Source organism: Bombina bombina, chromosome 7 (genome assembly GCF_027579735.1).
Source record: "Bombina bombina isolate aBomBom1 chromosome 7, aBomBom1.pri, whole genome shotgun sequence".
Classification (NCBI taxonomy): domain Eukaryota; kingdom Metazoa; phylum Chordata; class Amphibia; order Anura; family Bombinatoridae; genus Bombina; species Bombina bombina.
In genome coordinates, this window is record NC_069505.1 from 62,089,858 (window position 1) to 62,111,564 (window position 21,707).

At 38.6% G+C, this 21,707-nt stretch overlaps 1 protein-coding gene across 1 annotated transcript in view; it reads right to left on the reverse strand.

Moving 5' to 3' along the window:
• Positions 1-3,124: 3,124 nt before the first annotated feature.
• The window catches only part of PSMD13 (proteasome 26S subunit, non-ATPase 13), a 35,165-nt gene continuing 16,582 nt past the window's right edge, over positions 3,125-21,707 (reverse strand). Inside the window, exons 8-13 of the mRNA XM_053720142.1 lie at positions 17,298-17,377; positions 16,725-16,850; positions 14,293-14,355; positions 12,633-12,713; positions 9,906-10,022; positions 3,125-3,433 (exon numbers count right to left, since the gene is read on the reverse strand). Coding sequence (XP_053576117.1) covers positions 3,338-3,433; positions 9,906-10,022; positions 12,633-12,713; positions 14,293-14,355; positions 16,725-16,850; positions 17,298-17,377 — 563 coding nt within the window. The 3' untranslated portion in view covers positions 3,125-3,337. The remainder of the gene's footprint in view (positions 3,434-9,905; positions 10,023-12,632; positions 12,714-14,292; positions 14,356-16,724; positions 16,851-17,297; positions 17,378-21,707) is intronic.

The window sequence follows — 21,707 nt, forward strand, 5'->3', positions numbered from 1 at the left end:
ACCATTTGTGCCATAATTGCACAAGCTGTTTGTAAATAATTTCAGTAAGAAACCAAAAATTGTGAAAAATGTAAAGTTTTTTTTTTTATTTGGCGGTGAAATGGCGGCATGAAATATACCAAAATGTGCCTAGATCAATACTTTGGGTTGTTTACTACACTAAAGCTAAAATTACCCCAAAAAGCTCCCTACATGCTCCCTAATTAACCCCTTCACTGCTGGGCATAATACACGTATGTGCGCAGTGGCATTCAGCGGCCTTCTAAATTACCAAAAAGCAACGCCAAAGCCATATATGTCTGCTATTTCTGAACAAAGGGGATCCCAGAGAAGAATTTGCAACCATTTATGCCATAATTGCACAAGTTGTTTGTAAACAATTTCAGTGAGAAACCGAAAAATTGTGAAAAAGTGAACGATTTTTTGTATTTGATCGCATTTGGCGGTGAAATGGTGGCATGAAATATACCAAAATGGGCCTAGATCAATACTTTGGGTTGTCTTCTAAAAAAAAATATATACATGTCAAGGGATATTCAGGGATTCCTGAAAGATATCAGTGTTCTAATGTAACTAGCGCTAATTTTGAAAAATAATGGTTTGGAAATAGCAAAGTGCTACTTGTAATTATGGCCCTATAACTTGCAAAAAAAGCAAAGAACATGTAAACATTGGGTATTTCTAAACTCAGGACAAAATTTAGAAACTATTTAGCATGGGTGTTTTTTGGTGGTTGTAGATGTGTAACAGATTTTGGGGCTAAAAGTTAAAAAAAAAGTTTTTTTTTTCCATTTTTTCCTCATATTTTATTTTTTTATAGTAAATTATAAGATATGATGAAAATAATGGTATCTTTAGAAAGTCCATTTAATGGCGAGAAAAACGGTATATAATATGTGTGGGTACAGTAAATGAGTAAGAGGAAAATTACAGCTAAACACCGCAAAAATGTAAAAATAGCCTTTGTCACAAACGGACAGAAAATGGAAAAGTACTGTGGTCATTAAGGGGTTAACATAACTTGTTTATGCAAAACTGGGGAATGGGTAATAAAGGGATTATCTATCTTTTCAAACAATAACATTTTTAAGTAAATTGTCCCTTTAATAGCCCTTTAAATGAATTTTCAATGACTTGCTTTACCAGTCTGTACTGGAAATTGCTAATTTAGGCATATTTTATTATTTGAAACAGCTGATTTTACTTTTTGAAACCAAAACTAATTGATCTCAACATGCCCATTCAAACATGCTTAGCTTGCAGGAAACTTGCTTATCTATTTCTCACTATACATAGATGCCAATACTTAGTTACTGACATTGTCATTATAGGAGGTGGATTTAATGAGTAAACTGAGCTATTTCAGTTACAAACATAAACGTAAAGGAGCTATTTAATATACATGGAATACTGTGCAGCTGGTATAAGAAGTCATTAGTAGACATTACAGAAACGAAACAGTACAGTGTCACTTTAAATTGAAAATGCAATTTGTGAGGTTGCAGTACCTGGTGTGTATTTCAGATCAGTCTGTGTTTCTGGCAACTGTCAGATTAAAGGGACCTTGTAATTAATGACATATTTGTTCTACATGCATCTAAAAAATGATCATACAGGATGAGTTTAGAAATATTTTGAAAGCACGATCGCTTTTTTGCTGCAATTGTTTTTCTATAGCCCAATTTCACCTACCACTTGCCTTATTTGGAGGATCTAATTCAGACTTGCTACTATAATAGACACAGCTAGTCACTGTCATTATGTTAGCAATCTATGAATTGTCTTGCAGTTCTTAAAAATCTCTGCTGAGGCCAGCTAGAGACATATGTGGCAGGGTTAGTCTTGTGAAACTTGCCATGTGCAGTAGCAGTTCTCAGAATTCAAAAACATAATATTTACACTTACATTGACAGTAAATGCTTGAGATTTTAATATAAAAAGTTAATTTATACATCGTAAAACAACTTTGCAAGATACATTATTTTGCTCCCCTTTCATATAATTAAGATCTTCTCATGTACTTTTTTTGTATTTTAATGCAATTGGCTTCAGCAGATAACAGCAAAACAATGCACACGATACTAACATAATGACAGTGTCTTGTTAGCTGCAAGCGCAGGCCCAGATTGGCTCCTTCAAATAAGGCAAATGGTGGGTATTGAAAACCGTTACAGCACACAAGATGTTAATTTATTTAAAAAAATGTTTAGTCATAGCTGATAAATGGAAACAACAAACTTAACCCTTGGCTGACAGTAAGTCCTCTCTGTCACTCGAGGGGTTAACATGCTTTAGTTTTATAATACGTCTTATGCACACATTTCAGTTTATTCGAATTAGTGGGATATTTAAAAGGAACAAGCATCCCAAAAGTGTTCTCATGTTTCAGGTAGAACATACAATGATACATTTACTTCATTCTCTTGGTGTCCTGCCGAGTGCCAGTATCAGTTTTTAAAGGGACACAGACAGCCTGGCACATAGATTAATCAAGCCGCTTCTTATCCCATTTGCTTTAGTATTTTTTGGCACAAATACAAATGTTTCTGTGTAGCATGTTGGCTGGTCAGGATTCTGAGACATGAAAGGCGAGTAAAATAAAGACTTTTTTTAACCGTGTATGAATAACCATTGTATAGTACCTTTAAGGGGACAGTATACACCAATTTTCATATAACTGCATTTAATAGACACTACTATAAAGAATAAGATGCACAGATACGGATATAAAACCGTTTAAAAACGTACTCAGAAGCTCCCAGTTTAGCTCTGTTGAAAAGGTAGCTGGAACACCCACTTTAAGTGGGAAATAACTCCCCCTTCCTCTGCATATGAAAAGCCTCTTTGCACAAACAGGAGCAAGCTGGAGTAGGTATACGTCTGTATTCTCCTAAAACTTTGGGGCTTGGTTAGGAGACTGAAAATCAGAGCAATGTTATTTAAAAATAAGCAAAACATTTAAAAAAAAAAAACCCTGTATAGGCTATATAAATGGATCATCTACAAAACATTTATGCAAAGAAAAATCTAGTGTATAATGTCCCTTTAAGTTCACAATAGATGATTTCAGTATACAGAGGTTCCTGCATTAGGTACAGCTGCTCACAAATATGCAGACAGGAAATTTACAGAAATTGGTTTATTTTCCATCTCAGTGCAGACACAAATCTGTATCACAGACAGGCTGCGTCCTATAGACAAAGCCAACAAAACAACACAGGTCAGAGGGACTGGATGATTTCCAGAGTTCGGTTATGTTAGCCCCAAAACTGTACTGAAAAGTCCTTTTCACAGAGGGGACAGGCGTGTTCTTCACAGCAACATATCAGGGTGGGATCTACGTCAAGATGTCATGCGCTTGTTGTTCCACCAGCATCTCCATGCTCTTCACGTCTGTGCACCAGAACTCTAGCCGGTCTTTCATGCCCTTGATCTGAGAACGAAAAGAAAAAAAAAAAAGTGATCCGTTTATTATCATGAGAGTAAAATGGCTTTTAAAAATATTGAATTAAAGATCATTAACCCCTTAACAACCACTTATTGGGTTAAATATAGCGTGGCTCTCGCAGACAGCAACATGGTGCTATTTCCAAATGCTTCCTGGAGTGTCCTAATATTGCTTCAGTCAGCAAGACCTGCACTGGTACAGGGTTGAAAACCGCTTAAAGGGACATACCAGGCAAAATTGGAATGCACATGAGTGATATTTTATATGGACGTTTATTTATCAGTTGTAATGAAGATACACTATAAGTGCCTTTTTAATATAGATATAAAATTTAAATACCCCTTGCTCTGCCGCCCACTTCCAAAATCAATTTTTCTGTGAGCTAATAGTTTGAATTGTTGTCCAATCAACACTCTCCCCTTAAGGCCCTGTTAGGGATTATTGTTAGCATGACTAGCGCCATCTTGTTCTTGGCTGCCATTTTGTCTTTGGCATCCATCTTGTCTGAATAATATTTATTATAGCAATAATTCTGTAGTGGGAAATACATTTTTGTTATTAGTGTGTTAGAGCTAGGTGGCCTTGCAGATGTTCCTGGCACAACGCCTGGAAAATACTCTCTCTATAAGATGCTCAAATAACCTTGCTTTGCTACTAGATGCCCTCCTTATTATGACTATAGAAATATTGTTTCTAGCTAGTGTTTTTCCTGACAAACACTGTGTAAAATGACACGGTCATAACATGTCATCATGTTAACCCTGTATGCTGCAATTGTCGCCTATAAGACATGTTGTGTGTCTTTCAATAAAGGAGAATGGTTTTAGACTTACTGCTGCGTGGTCTGAAGTGCTGTTCTCAGGATATCCTTATCAAATAATATACTCATTTCCATTTGGTATGGTGTGCCCGAGGCCCAGTCCTGACTGACACTCCCCCCCTGAAAACAACACCTAACAGGCCCTTTTGTTGTAGCTAGAGCGCTGATTGGACAACAATTGTTAGCTCACAGAAACATTGACTTTTGAAGTTGGCGGCAGAGCGCGGGGTATTTGAATATCATATCTATATTAAAAAGTATGTTACAGCGCATCTTCATTATAACTGATGAATGAAACTGCATCTAAAGTATAACCAACATACCAGATCTGAATTTAAAAAGGGGAGAGTTTACCATCCCTTTAAGTATGCTCTGCCCAATAGATTAAGTCAATAATTCTGAATCTCTGTGCATGTTGACATTTAATAAAAATAAATTAGCAGCAATTAGATCTGCCTAACAGAACGCAAGCTCCCACCCCAAATCTTTTTCCTATGTCCTCACAGAGATGGAGGTTGAGTGAATCTTCCGTGCGTTGGCGGCAGCTGCTCCTCCTCTGTGAGCGAGATACAGAAGAAAATCGGGGCGAGCAGCTGCCTTCAGATTGGAGAACCGCTCACTGATAATTTAAAAAGGGAGATGAAACACAAAATTGTTCTCACATGATTCAGATAAAAGTCATTTTAAAACATTCCAATCTACTTCTAATATCCAATTTGCTTCATTCTCTTAGTATCCTTTGCTGAAGAAAAAGCAATGCACACAGGTGAGCCAATAACCTATGTGCAGTCACCAATCAGCAGCTCATGAGCCTACCTAGGTATGCTTTCCAACAAAGTATACCAATAGTATAAAACAAATTAGATAATAGATGTAAAATAGAAAGTTGTTTAACCCCTTAATGACCGCAGCACTTTTCCATTTTCTGTCCGTTTGGGACCAAGGCTATTTTTACATTGTTGCGGTGTTTGTGTTTAGCTGTAATTTTCCTCTTACTCATTTACTGTACCCACACATATTATATACAGTTTTTCTCGCCATTAAATGGACTTTATAAATATACCATTATTTTCATCATATCTTATAACTTACTATATTTTTTTTATAAAATATGATGAAAAAACCCCCCCCACACTTTTTCTAACTTTGACCCCCAAAATCTGTTACACATCTACAACCACCAAAAACACCCATGCTAAATAGTTTCTAAATTTTGTCCTGAGTTTAGAAATACCAAATGTTTACATCTTCTTTGCTTTTTTTGTAAGTTATAGGGCCATAAATACAAGTAGCACTTCGCTATTTCCAAACCACTTTTTTTTCAAAATTAGCGCTAGTTACGTTGGGACACTGATATCTGTCAGGAATACCTGAATATCCCTTGACATGTATATATATTTTTATTTAGAAGACATCCCAAAGTATTCATCTAGGCCCATTTTGGTATATTTCATGCCACCATTTCACCCCCAAATGTGATAAAATAATAAAAAAATAAAAAAAAAAAGTTAAATTTTTCACAATTTTGGTTTCTCACTGAAATTATTTACAAACAGCTTGTGCAATTATGGCACAAATGGTTGTAAATGCTTCTCTGGGATCCCCTTTGTTCAGAAATAACAGACCTATATGGCTTTGGCATAGCTATTTGGTAATTAGAAGGCCGCTAAATGCCGCTGCAATCAAACGTGTATTATGTCTAGCAGTGAAGGGGTTAAAGGGCCAGTGTACACAGCAGTCACAAATCTATGTCCCTAAAGGAAATACAGTGACTAAAGAAATTAGACATATATAGTTCAACTTGCTAACAATATGTTTAGCAAATTTTAGCTTTTTATTCCTGCTTCTGTGAGTATTATCAACTGTGCTGGCACTCCCCCAGGAAAGGGCTGAGCTGTGCTTTAGTCTAGCACGCCCACCCTCCAATCATAGGCTATATGCAAATTCCTATGTCAAATGAGCATTAGAAATTTGCTTGCACACATCCTCTCTAATTCCTGTTAAAAACAGTAAACATGCATCAGCTTTAAAAATTCCTATGTTTAATAAAAGTCAGAGCTTGGACTGCAGACATGAAGACATCAGCTCTGTAAGATTGATGTGACTGGGACAGGCTGAAGAACGGCAAGACAAGCAGAGAGATCACTTCAGCTAAACTTCTCACAGCGTGTAGTGAGCATATCAGGAGAACTACGTACTTGTAACAACAAAAATCATTAGACCTAAAAATTCTTACCTCTGTATTTGTGCAGTGTATGTATTTCTGCTGTGAGAATCTGTTTTGTTGCAAGTACGTAGTTCTCCTGATATGCTCACTACACGCTGTGAGAAGTTTAGCTGAAGTGATCTCCCTGCTTGTCTTGCCGTTCTATAGCCTGTCCCACTCACATCAATCTTACAGAGCTGATGTCTTCATGTCTGCAGTCCAAGCTCTGACTTTTATTAAACATAGGAATTTTTAGCAGGCAATGCAGGGAAGCCACGGCATCTGAGCAAGTAAAAACAGCTATGCAATGTATTGAAATATAGCGTGTGCTCAGGTCATCAGGCACAGCTATCAGGCAGCTTGTTTACAATAGCTTTAGGAGAGGAGAGCACATGCCCAATGCACTGAGGGGGAGTAACAGCAGACTGGCCGCACGGCCAGAACATTTTCTAAGGGGTTTAGGCAAAGTACACTGTAAACAGACATTTCAAAAAAATAATTCTAAATACAGAGCATGATTAAAACAGAATGTTCAGCACCACTATACTCAACTACTCCTGCTATTGTGTTTAAAAATTGAACAGTTTTTGGGTAAACTGTCCCTTTAATCAGGTAGCTTGTAGGGAGCTTGCAGGGTTAATTTTAGCTTTAGTGTAGAGATCAGCCTCCCACCTGACACATCACACCCCCTGATCCCTCCCAAACAGCTCCCTTCCCTCCTCCACAATTGTCCCCGCCATCTTAAGTACTGGCAGAATATGCTGCTGTGTAGGATCCCCCCTTAGCCCCCAACCAGCTCTCTAACCCTCCCCCTCTGCCTTATTGGGAGCCATCTTAGGTACTGGCAGCTGTCTGCCAGTACCCAGTTTGCAAAATATGTTTTTTTTTCTGTATTGTAGCTTCCCCACAGACCAACCCCCCACCCCCTGCCTGATCGTTAAAAAAAAAAAAAATAAAAAAAAAAAATAGCGCTTGCCTCCCCCCTTTCCCCCACTGTTCACAAGAAATTTGCCGTAGTGTAGCGGTTCCCACACGCTCCCTCCCCGTACACGCGCGCGTCAGTGCGTGCCCCCTGCTACCCCCGCCCACCTCGATGTCATAGGGCCCATCGATGGCCGGCTGCCCACCCACCAAGGATACCGGCCATCGATGTCTGGTGCAGAAAGGGCCACATAGTAGCTCTCTCTGCATCGGATAGCCAAAGGGTGTTATTGTAGGATCGAGGCATCACTGCAATAACCGGAAAGCGTCTGGAAGCGATCAGGATCGCTTCCACCGATTTCCCAGACCGACGACGTACAGGGTACCTCCTCGGTCATTAACTGTATTTTTTTTTAGAGGACGTACCCTGCACGTCGTCGGTCATTAAGGGGTTAAAATGGTATGTTCTCTCTGAACAATGAAAAGAAAAAAAAAAATGTTTTTCATGTCCCTTTACATAAGGGGATTTCAAAGTGGATTTCTTTTTCTTAGGGCTGTTATAGTGAAAACATTACATGCTCTCATTCGTTAGAGAATGTAATTTTATCACTATAGACCCTGCAAATCTATGCGTTTAACACCTACAAACAGGTTAAACAGAAAGGTAAAGTACAGCTGGGTTGTACGACTGACTGCTGATTGGGTGAGCAGCAGTTTGCATTCAGGACAAATAGTTCTCTGTGGCTCCCAGTCGGTACTTTATAGGGTTGATAAAATAACATGCTCTAACAAATGAGAGGGTGACATTTTTTCACCATTATTGGCCCTTTTTTAAACTGATGCAAAATGTACAAATCTCTACAGATTAAATATAAGTTATTTACTCTGAAGATTGCATAAGTGCTGAGTTTTATACAACCCCCAAGGCAGAACATGCTGTGATCTGAGATGTCATCGCACAAAATGCAGCAGGTCTGCAGAAAGAACGGGACACATATAGGAACTCTTAGCGCTTTTACTTTACAGCGCTGCTCCACACCAGGCTGTTCTCTTCAAGCAGTGTTGTGCTTTGGCTGCACTGTGTTTTCCTCAACACAGTGCAGCCAGAGAGAAGCGCTGTTTAAAAAAAAGGACAGTGAAATACAGAGCAGCGCTGCAAAGGGGCAGCGCATTAAATGATGACTGGCTCGGAGGGATTTTTTCAACCCCGCCCCATAGCCTTTCTTGGTCTGTAAAAGCTGTGACTCCTGAATGTAAGACTTTCTTATAAGCAATTTTAACTATATTTTTACTGCAGAAAATATTTCAATAAAAAAAATATATCTCATTGCAGAATGTAAAAAAAAGTTCTGCCTCTGGGTATATAACATAGACTGTCCCTTTCAAAGGGGAAAAAAAAAAACAACAACAACAAAAACACACCCCCCAAAAAAAAAAAACCTGTCTAAAATTTGTATAATTCCCCTCAAGAATCTGAAGACTACTTACATTAAAAACTAAAGTGATATAAAAGGTCAAAAATAAAATGTGCACTGGTGTACAGTATTTCAATTTTAAATAGAAGCATTTTTGCAATATATTCCCATTAGCAGAAATGCTTGTAGTAAACGTTATTACTGTATTTCAGCAGCATACTCACATATGGTGAGTGCGCATGCACCAATATTCAAAACACCTCACCTTTTCAGAGAGTCAGCAGTGGCTTGTATGACACAAATTAAAGTGAATGTCAAGTTACTAATAGTGCTCCACGGCATTGGATAGACTTATAAAAATGAACAAGGGTTTAATCCATGAAATATTTTATATGTATATATTTTATATGTATATATTTCACTTAAAGTGAATGTCAAGTTACTAATAGTGCCCCACGGCATTGGATAGACTTTTAAAAATGAACAAGGGTTTAATTTATTAAATCTTTTATATGTATATATTTTGCAGAATTTTTACCTATTTATCACTGCGATGATAAGCACAGCTCTTGTCAAAATTAATTGTCAAATTGATTGACAGATGACGATTTGTAAAATAACTAATCCTCGTTCCCCCCCCTTTGGGTAAACGTCACGGAACGGGGGGAAACGAGGATTGGTTCTTTTACAAATCGTCACCTGTCAATTTATTTGACAAAATGGCGAACGGGAGAGCTGCGCTTATCATCGCAGTGGTAAATAGGTAAAAATTCTGCAAAATATATACATATAAAAGATTTAATAAATTAAACCCTTGTTCATTTTTAAAAGTCTATCCAATGCCGTGGGGCACTATTAGTAACTTGACATTCACTTTAAGTCTACACGCTATTGTCAGCTCTCTGAGCTTAAATACTGGTGCACGGGCCCTCACAGCATATGTGTGTATGCCGCTGAAAAACAGTAATAATGTTTACTAGAAGTATTTTTGTGAATGGAAGTATACTGCAGAAAGCTTCTTTTCAAAAGGCACATTTCAGTTTCAGTAGTAAAACTGCACAACAATTCCTGATACGGTGAGAATTAGAAGTTTACCTGTTGCAAGTCCAAAACTCGTGGTTGGACCCAGGTGATGTGAACTCTCTTATCTACCTCATCAATACTTCCGCGGAGGAGCCCAACTGATAGCGCCTTCATAACCAGCAGCTCCACCTATCAAAGGGGACAAAAAGAACAAAGCTGATAACTACATTCCTGAATAAGCTTTACTTATGTCACTAATTATAAACCTTCACTGGAGTGAGAAAGTAACATTATTTGAACCAAGGTTGTAGAGAGACAGGCGGATGTCAAGTGTCAGACAGCGAGAGAAAGAACTAGATTGGAGACAATACACAGACTTAAAGGGACAGTCAACTCAAACAAATGTTAATTGTTTAAAAAGATAGATAATCCCTTTATTACCCATTCCCCAGTTTTGCATAACCACTTATATTAATACACTTTTTACCTCTGTAATTACCTTGTATCTAAGCTTCTTCTGACAGCCCCCTGATCCCATGGCTATTTATTATACATTAACTGGCATTTTAGCAGTGTTGTGCACAACCCACGGGAATATGCACAATGTTATCTATATGGTCCACATGAACTAGCAGTCTCCCATTGTGAAAACCAAACAAAAAAGCATGTGATAAGAGGCTGTCTGCAGTGGCTTAGAAACAGGCAGAAATGTAGAGGTTTAAATGTTATAAAGTAGATTAATATATCAATGTTGGTTGTACAAAGCTGGGGAATGGGTAGTAAAGGCGTTATCTATCTTTTTAAACAATAACAATTATAGTACGGACTGTCCCTTTAAACGGACATGAAACAAATAATTTTTCTATCATGATTCAGAGACAGAATTCAATTTTAAAAAAGGTTCTAGTTTAATTTTATAATTATAAGATTTGCATCCTTTTCTTGTTATTCTTTGTTGAAGGGACATGTAGATAGGTAGCGTGCACACTCTTGAACTTACCTTCCCTGCTTTTCAACAAAAGATAACAAGAACATTAAGAACATTTGGTAATAGAAGTAAATTGAAAAGTAGTTTAAAATTGTATGTTTTATATGAATCATGAAATATTTTTTTTGGCCCTTTAAAAGGAACAGTAAACACCTTGAGATTGTAATATCAAATAATTATGCATAGCAAAAACTTTCATATATATTTTATTTATTTTGCCCCTTTTTTTCTGGAACTTATCCCCTTAACCGATGAGCCACTTTCACCGGTTGTGCAGAGCTGTTTGGGAGATATTATGTTTAACACCTACTGAAGACAATTTTTCTATGATAAACCCACAAATTATACATTTTTCTTCAATTCTGCAACAAAATGGGTGAAAAACCTATATATTTTAATAAACTTTTAATAAAGAAGGTTACAAACAGTAATGTGTGTTTTTTTAACTCTATAGTAAAAAAAAGAAGGGGTTACATTAGAGCCTTTGGGTATAGTTCTATAACTTTGATGCACACATAGGGGTTCCCATGAGCCTCTTCTCAAATAAATGGGCATTTATTCACGCTAGGTAACCACCTGTGATCACCTGGCTATTAACCCCTTGAGTGCTAATGACGGCTCTGAGCCGTCACTTGCACTCTCCCACTTAGAGGGAGATCTGGGAGCTCCCACTGGCTCCTACACCGGCGATCGGGCCTGCATAGTGACAGGCATCGCCGGGGCTTCACGTTGCACAATGATGTCACCGCGCAACTTTATTTATGTTAAATATAGGAGCAGGGGGCATGCTGCTTAGAAGCCTGTATTCTCAGGCATCTAAGCAGCTACAGACCCCCAGGACCCACCGTTGGAAAGGTAATCGCCTAACTTTTACAACAGTGTAAGTCTAGGGGATCTGAAATAAATAAAAAAAAAGTTAAAACAAATATTTTTAAAACTATAAAATAAAAAAACCTTTAAAAAAAAAAAACCTTAGCATCCAGGTGGGTAAGGGTTTTAAAAAAATACAAAAAACAAACAACTTATACAAGGACTTTATTTTAAAAAGAGGGGCTTCTGGGCTTTAAAACAAGGGGTCGTGGGGGTTTCTAGGGTTTTTTGATTGCCTGTTATGAGTGCATAGAGATCCTTACATATATTAAATAAATTAAAAACAAATAAAAAAAAAAGGATTTTGATTTTATTTGGGGCTCCCATGAGTCTCTGCTCAAACAAATGAACATTTATTCACTACAATGATCACCTGGCTATTAAAACATATATAGGAGCTTAATTTTATAGGCTTTAAAACAAGGGGGCATGGGGGTCTCTAGGCCTTTTTTTCATCATGTTACAGCGTTGTATGCCCCCAAGACATACACATATCTGCCCCTAACTGGCTTCAGCAGAGCTGTTAAGATCACAGACTGTAAAGCAACGGCGGTTTTGCTAACGTGACGACCGTGACTAGCTGTGTCTATTCCAGTAATAAGCCCGGATTGGCTCTTCCAAATAAGGCAAGTGGTGGCGATTGACTTTTAAACAAAATTGCTGCAAACAAGGTATTAACGCATTAAAAAAATGTCTCATATAATAATATGTTGTAATTGCAGAACTTTGCTGCAGTTGTGCAATAAAATGTTTTGCAAACCCTTTACAGGACCATTGTAGCATAAATACATGAAAAAAGAAAAAAAAAATGCACGGAACAAAAAAAAACACTTATAGAAAATAAACGGATTAAGGCCCAGTGCTAGATCATAAATCCATCTCTCTGCCTTTTGGCGCCATGGAAACAATTTAGTAGCGGAAAGCACACTATTTACACTTACATCGTTTACATTGACCTGAGCGCTCTTAGCAATCTCTTCAAAGGTTAGCTGGCGGTGATTAGCGGGGCGTGTGAACGTCATCTGGGAAACAAAGTATGAGACTATAAATGCAACTGTCATTTTAAGAACGTGAATCAGGAATGTGCAACAAAAGTAAATGCTCTTACTAGTTCACTTTCTTTACAAGAACAACAAATATTTATTAAAACTAAATAGAGCAGTTAATGTTATAATACAGTGTTACTGTATAAGAGACAAACTCTGGTGCCCTCACATTTTTTTTTTTATAAACATTAAACCTTTCCCGCCGGGACCAATTTGTCTACATAGGAAAAACGTTCTGATGTAAACAAATTAAAATCACTCGATCATTCATGTGATTGTGAGAGTTCAATGATGGGATCGGGTCGGGGGGGTAGTACCTATGACGCTAGGCACGCTCTCCAGCCCGAGATCCCATTTACCAAGCCACTATGGCAGGGATTGGGAACCTTGGCCCTCCTGATGTTTCAGAACTGCATTAGCCACTATGAAGTCCAGTTGAGCATCATGGGAAATTTAGTTCTGAAACATCTGGAGGCCCAAGGTTCAACATCCCAGCGCTATGGCTTCAGTACAGCCAAACTGCTAGGATGTTCCATGCCATTTTTACAGAGCTAAAGCTCAGCACAGTTAGGACGGCATGGAACGTCCTAACGGCGAGAAGGGGTTAAACACCAGTTCATATAATATAAATACAGAAACTATATCTATACGGTACTATTCTTTAAAAAAAAAAAAAAAAAAAAACACCAAAAAAAAAACACCTCAATAGAAAAATACAAATTCAAATAAGGTCTAGACACATATTGGTTTACATCAATTGAAAATAAAGTTGTATCCCTATTTCTTTTAGATTATAATAATCCCAAACCAACCAATAAGAATAACTCATCTTACATTTTACTAAAATGAATATGAAGAATTCATCAAATGTGACACTAGCACCACCTTATGGAAGTTTCTGACATTATGGACTCTTTATCAAGGTACGATGGACAGGGGCCTGTCCGCCCAGCTCGCCACTGGCGGAATTCAGCATTGCACAAGAAAGCTATTTTGCGCAACGCAGCCCCCCTGCCCGCGCACAGCCAATCACATGTGGCAGGAGCTGTCAATCTCCCTGGTTGGACGAGACTAAGAGGTGGAGAAGAGTTATGGAAGCAGCAGTTTGATGACCGCAGGTTCTCTTGTGAGAACCTGCAGTCGAAGGAAGGAGAAGGCAGGCAAAGCCTTTGATAAATCAACCCCTATTAGTACTTTTAAAGTCATGGTAAACTCTCATCCAATGTTCATCTGATTGTTGCCGTACGACTCGCACAAACATTGGATGAGCAGTGAATATGTCACCGCTTGAAGAAAAGAAAGCATTCTTCTACATGGGACGGCAGTAGTGGTGGCAAGACTAAGAAACGACAGACCCTTTCAGGCACGATCTTGCTATAAAGTAAGGGTACCATTCAATTTTGTTTTCATAAACAATTTTATTATTAACGTCAATATAGAGTTTGTTTACCATGACTTTAATTCACCACTTTTCTATATAAAAGCATTTCTTAGTACTTCAAAACATAAATAAAATAGTTCACTTCTTAACACCATACTATAGCATATTTCTTACCTCCATCAGACACAGCAGCTGGATTTTCTTTAACAAAAGAGACTCATTGGCAGCTAAATCGGGCTAACGTTTAAAGAAGAAAAAAAAAAGGTTAAGCGATAATTGAACAAGGAACAAGAATTTTTGTTTTATGTACAAAAAAAAAGCAAGAAATAAGAATTAAATAAGACAGAGCTGGAGTGAGAGATTACAAAACACAAATTGGCTCCAGTGCCACAATTCATAATTTGCCATGAGAAAACTGTATGCAGCGGGATTTTCATTTCTAAGCCACTCTAATCCGTTTGAACAATCACAATTTGAGCTAGTTAGGGACACTGCTAGTCTTGTGTGTGAGGGAGGGAGGGATAAGCAGTAAAAATAGAATGAAACCTATAAATAGTATTGCTTTAGTTACATAAAACTATTTAAATTATTATTAAAGGGACACTGAATCCAAATTTTTTCTTTTGTGATTCAGATAGAGCATAACATTTTAAGCAACTTTCTAATTTACTCCTATTATCAAATTTTCTTCATTCTCTTGGTATCTTTATTTGAAATGCAAGAATGTAAGTTTAGATGCCGGCCCATTTTTAGTGAACAACCTGGGTTGTCCTTGCCGATTGGTGGATAAATTCATCCACCAATAAAAAAGTGCTATCCAGAGTACTGAAACAAAAAAACTTAGATGCCTTCTTTTTCAAATAAAGATAGCAAGAGAACAAAGAAAATTTGATAATAGGAGTAAATTAGAAAGTTGCTTAAAATGTCATGCTCTATCTGAATCATAAAAGAAAAAAATTGGGTTCAGTGTCCCTTTAAGGCAATGATTATTTTTCTTTAGTTAAATAAAGCTATTTTAAATTGTTATTCATGTTATGATTTTCTCTTTTTAATAAAGTACAGCTGAAAAGGTAAAGGGGACAGGAAACCCCAAAATTTTCTTTCATGATTTGCATAGAACATACAATTTTAAACAAATTTCCAATTTACTTGGATTATCAACTTTGCTTAATTCTCCTGTTATCCTTGAATGAAGGAACAGCATTGCACTACTGACAGGAAGCTGAACATATCTAGTTAGCCAATCACAAGAGACAAATGTGTGCAGGCACCAATTAGCAACAGCTCCCACTAGTGTAGGATATGTACATATTCTTTTTTAACAAGGGATACTAAGAGAACAAATCACATTTGAAAATAGAAGTACATTTTAAAAAGGTGTCTTAAAATGACCTGCTCTGTCTGACTCATGCACGTTTAATTGTGACTTTCCTATCCCTTTAATCAAATATTAATGATATAATATTAAACTGGAGATAGTTTACCTTCCAATAATTTCATAATCATCTATGTATTTCTAATGGTTTACAGCTAAATCAGTAATTTTCTGATATAACTGGAAGCATAATCTGAAGGTATTACTCTAAAAATGAAACCTTTATGTATAAAAGCAGGATTTAAATCAAGACCTACTGACTAGTGATTAAAGTCAAATTACCCTGCAAGATAAAGTGATGGTAAATCCTAGCGTTTGTGAAACACTAGGATTTACCATTGTAACAAATAAAGGGGACTTTCATTCATTTAGAATAAAATACTTTGTTCTGAAAACCTCTTTATTTGTTTGTATGTATTGGGTACTTGTAAAGCGCGGCTAATCCCCTGTAAGGGTCTCAAGGCGCTGCTCATTTTATCGACCTCGGAAGGATGAAAGGCTGAGTGAACCTCGCCGGGGATCGAACCTACAACCCTTGGGTTGCTACAGAGCTCAGCCACAGTGCCTTAGCATGCTGAGCTATCTGTCCGTCATTGCTGAGCTATCTGTCCAGCATTCGCTGAACTGCTAAAAGCAACCCACGGCAGAATGCTATTTGACCGAGAGGTGACGTTTCCACCTCTTAACCAATAGCCGTGCGGGAAATCCAGCTTGGTGCCGCAAAACACGGCGCCAAGCTGGATTTCCCACCAATTGGTGCACAGCCACCAATCAGCAGCTAGCTAGCTCATAGAAGTAAATTGGAAACTTGTTTAAAATTGTATGTTCCATCTGAATCATGAAAAACATTTTCATGCCCCTTTAAGCAGGCAGAAAAAAAACTTTTAAAAAAACGGAGACAAAATGTGCCCACAGTAAAGATGAGGCTGCTGAGAAGACGCTAAAAAAAATAATAATTTCATGATCTGTATAAAAATAGTATTTGATAGACTGAAATATCACAGTGTAAATCTCTCAATGCACAGTACTGGTGACGATAATGCAGCGTGAAGCAACTAAAAAACACAATGATAATGAAGATTTCTGCCTAGAAATGAATAACGTAGAATATGAAAACCCTACAACAGCCGTATAAGTCACATGATACCACTTTCTAACGGACAGGAACAGAGTCTGCAGTTTTCTGACATTCAACAGTAGATGTTATATCTTCTGTCTTCTGCAGCCATACCTGTTGCCCCCACGTTGTTTTCAAGGCCCTGAAATTCTCCACATTTCCACTGTTGAAGGCATAAAGCGTGTCTATCAACCACTGTCGCTCTGACCCGCGCAAGGACTCCAGCACTGGGTGCATCAGCTGGAGAGGAAATGAGCAAACATTAAGTTATACATTTCTGTTTGATAAAGGGGACATAAAACACAAACATTTACTTTCATGCTTCAGATCGAATACACCATTGTGAACAACTTTCTAATTGACTTCTATTATCATTTTTTTGTTTTCTTGTTAACCTTTGTTGAAAAGCAGGAAGGGAAGCTCAAGACTGTGCACGTGTCTGCAGAACTATATGGCAGCAGTTTGGCAACAGTGTTATACATTAGCAATTTCTGTTTCCCGTCATGTAACGCTACCGACCTAAATATTGCTTCAACAAAGAACAACATGAGAACAAAGCTAATTTGATAATAGAAGTAAGTTGGAAACATTTTTAAAATTGTATTCTCTATCCAAATCATAAAAAACTTTTTGGGCATCATGTCCCTTTAAGGAGTCCACTCTCCTACACCAGTGTAAGTTACTCACCAACTCTCCAAAATTGTACACTCCGTCCCCAAGCAGACCGGCCAGTCCCAACGTGAAGGCTCTGTCCTGCTGCTCCGACACTGCAAGAAGATAGGAATGGGTCACATATATACACCAATTGTGACTAACGGAAGTATTTAATTAACTTGAAGGGACATTCCAGCCAAAAGTGGAATCCACATGGATGAATTTCAGTTTTAAATAAATCCATGTGACAGCCATCAGCCAATCACAAATGCATATTCTGTGAATTCTTACACATGCTCAGTAGGAGTTGGGGACTCAAAAATTGTAAATATAAAAAGACTGAATATTTTTTTTAATAGAAGCAAATTGGAAAGTTGTTTATAATTGCATGCTCTATTTGAATAAATACAATTTAATTTGACCTGAGTGTCCCTTTAAGTATGCACTGTGCAACAGCATTTTAAACAGAGCACTTGCTCAGAGAGCCTAAGGTGCTTGTACCATCTGGCAATGACTCAATTTGTTAATTGCTGACATGATATAAACCCCACTGGCACTCAGATCAGCTGCAGTATTTAAAATGCTAGTGCACTGAGAATATCTAGCTATGCTTCACATGCACGTGCAGATAAAATGCCAACACTAAACCAGTGATAACTTTTACTACAAGCATTTTGCCAATATGTTTCTATTCAAAGATGTAAATAATTGATGTGCATATAAATTGTGACCAGAATAAACCTTTCCAAACTAAACTTCATGACTCTCAGCTAGTCATTTTAACCCCTTAACGACCAAGAACGTACAGGGGTTAGAAATGGTGGAAGCGATCCTGATCGCTTCCAGCCGCTTTCATGGTATTACAGTGATGCCTCGATTTTGAGGCATCCTGCAATACCATTTTTTTTTTTTTTTACACACTGATGAGAGAGAGAGAGAGCTCTGTGGTCCTCTCTGCACCGGTAGCGATGGTGCCGATGGTTGGCGGGTGGGAGCCTTAGCAGGGAGGCAGGTGGGCAGCCCATCGCTACCTGGCATCCGGTTCCTGTACTTGCAATGTGCACGCCTGGTGCATGCAAGGGGGCCTGCGGGGGGTGCGAGTGCAGCAACTACTGCCACAAATGTAACAGAATGGGAAGGAGAAGGAGGGAAAAAAAAATAAAGATTAACCCCTTAATGACCACAGCACTTTTCCATTTTCTGTCCGTTTGGGACCAAGGCTATTTTTACATTTCTGCGGTGTTTGTGTTTAGCTGTAATTATCCTGTTACTCATTTACTGTACCCACACATATTATATACCGTTTTTCTCGCCATTAAATGGGCTTTCTAAAGATACCATTATTTTCATCATATCTTATAATTTACCATAAAAAAATTATAAAATATGAGGAAAAAATGGAAAAAAACGCAGTTTTTCTAACTTTGACCCCCAAAACCTGTTACACATCTACAACCACCAAAAAACACCCATGCTAAATAGTTTCTAAATTTTGTCCTGAGTTTAGAAATACCCAATGTTTACATGTTCTTTGCTTTTTTTGCAAGTTATAGGGCAATAAATACAAGTAGCACTTTGCTATTTCCAAACCACTTTTTTTCAAAATTAGCGCTAGTTACATTGGAACCCTGATATCTGTCTGGAATCCCTGAATATCCATTGACATGTATATATATTTTTTTAGAAGACATCCCAAAGTATTGATCTAGGCCCATTTTGGTATATTTCATGCCACCATTTCACTACAAAATGCGATCAAATAAAAAAAAATGTTCACTTTTTCACAAATGTTTTCACAAACTTTAGGTTTCTCATTGAAATTATTTACAAACAACTTGTGCAATTATGGCATACATGGTTGTAAATGTTTCTCTGGGATCCCCTTTGTTCAAAAATAGCAGACATATATGGCTTTGGCATCGCTTTTTGGTATTTAGAAGGCCGCTAAATGCCGCTGCGCACCACACGTGTATTATGCCCAGCAGTGAAGGGGTTAATTAGGGAGCATGTAGGGAGCTTGTAGTTTTAATTTTAGCTTTAGTGTAGTGTAGTAGACAACCCAAAGTATTGATCTAGGCCCATTTTGGTATATTTCATGCTACCATTTCACCGCCAAATGCGAACAAATAAAAATAAAACGTAAAATTTTCCCAATTTTAGGTTTCTCACTAAAATTATTTACAAACAGCTTGTGCAATTATGGCATAAATGGTTGTAAAAGCTTCTCTGGGATCCCCTTTGTTCAGAAATAGCAGACATATATGGCTTTGGCTTTGCTTTTTGGTAATTAGAAGGCAGCTAAATGCTGCTGCGCACCATACGTGTATAATGCCCAGCAGTGAAGGGGTTAATTAGGGAGCTTTTAGGGAGCTTGCAGGGTTAATTTTAGCTTTAGTGTAGGTATCAACCTCCCACATGACACATCACACCCCCAGATCCCTCCCAAACAGCTCTCTTCCCTCCCCCACCCCACAATTGTCCCCGCCATCTTAAGTACTGGCAGTAAGTCTGCCAGTACTAAAATAAGAGGGTTTTTTTGGTTTTTTTTTTTTTAAAATAATAATTCTGTTCTGTAGTATCCTCCCTTAGCCCCCAACCTCCCAGATCCCCCCCAAACTGCTCTCTAACCCCCCTCTCTCTGCCTTATTGCGCCATATTGGGTACTGGCAGCTGTCTGCCAGTGCCCAGTTTGAAATCAAATATGGTTTTTTTTTATTTATTTTTTAAAACATACTATTTTCTGTAGTGTAGCTGCCCTCCCTCAACCCCCAACCCCCCAACCCCTGCCAGATCGCTCAACATTTTTTAAATGCCCACCCTCACTCCCACCGAGTAAAACCTTGTGCTCCCACCGAGTACTATTATTGTTCCATAGTGTAGGGTTCCCACCCGCGCGCGCGCGCCCCCGCTCCCGTGCACGCGCGCGCATCTGCTCCAGTTCACGCGCGCGCACCCGCGCGCGCGCACCCGCACTCGATCCCGCCCCCCTTCCCACCGATGGCCACCCACCCGCCTCCCTGGGTAAGCTCCCACCCACCAACGAACATGGCCATCAATGGCCGATGCAGAGAGGGCCACAGGGTGGCTCTCTCTGCATCGGACGGCTAAAAAATGTTATAGCAGGATGCCTCAATATCGAGGCATCACTGCTATAACATGAAAGCAGTTGGAAGTGATCAGGATCGCTTCCACTGCTTTCAAAGACCAACGACGTATGGGGTACGTCCTTGGTCATTAACTGCATTTTTTTGCAGGACGTACCCCATACGTCGTTGGTCGTTAAGGGGTTAAAGAACCTGGGAGGGGGTATTGAGGGAGGGCATCTACACTACAGAAAAAACAGAATTTATGCTTACCTGATAAATTTCTCTCTTTTGCGATGTACCGAGTCCACGGATTCATCTTAACTTATGGGATATTGTCCTTCCTGACAGGAAGTAGCAAAGAGAGCACCACAGCAGAGCTGTCTATATAGCTCCCCCCTTAACTCCACCCCCCAGTCATCCGACCGAAGGCCAAGGAAGAAAAGGAGAAACTATACGGTGCAGAGGTGACTGAAGTTTACATAAAAAAATACTGTCTGTCTTGAATAGACAGGGCGGGCCGTGGACATCGCAAAATAATTAAATTTATCAGGTAAGCATAAATTCTGTTTTCTTTTGCAAGATGTACCACAGATTCATCCTAACTTGTGGGATACCAATACCAAAGCTTTAGGACACGGATGAAGGGAGGGACAAGACAGGAACCTAAACGGAAGGCACCACTGCTTGCAAAACCTTTCTCCCAAAAATAGCCTCTGAAGAAGCAAAAGTATCAAATTTGTAAAAGTTATGAAGTGAAGACCAAGTCACAGCCTTATAAATCTGTTCAACAGAAGCATCATTTTTAAAAGCCCATGTGGAAGCCACCGCTCTAGTGGAGTGAGCTGTAATTCTTTCAGGAGGGTGCTGTCCAGCAGTCTCATAAGCCAAACGGATGATGCTTTTCAGCCAAAAGGAAAGAGAGGTAGCCGTAGCCTTTTGACCTCTATGCTTTCCAGCATAGACAACAAACAAAGAAGATGATTGGCGAAAATCTTTGGTTGCCTGCAAATAAAACTTCAAGGCACGAACCACGTCCAAGTTGTGCAACAGACGGTCCTTCTTAGAAGAAGGATTAGGACACAGAGAAGGAACAACAATTTCCTGATTGATATTCCTGTTAGAAACAACCTTAGGGAGGAACCCAGGTTTGGTACGCAAAACCACCTTATCAGCATGGAAAAAAAGATAAGGCGAGTCACATTGTAATGCAGATAGTTCAGAAACTCTTCGAGCTGAAGAGATAGCAACTAGAAACAGAACTTTCCAAGATAGAAGCTTAATATCTATGGAATGCATGGGTTCAAATGGAACCCCCTGAAGAACATTAAGAACCAAATTTAGACTCCATGGAGGAGCA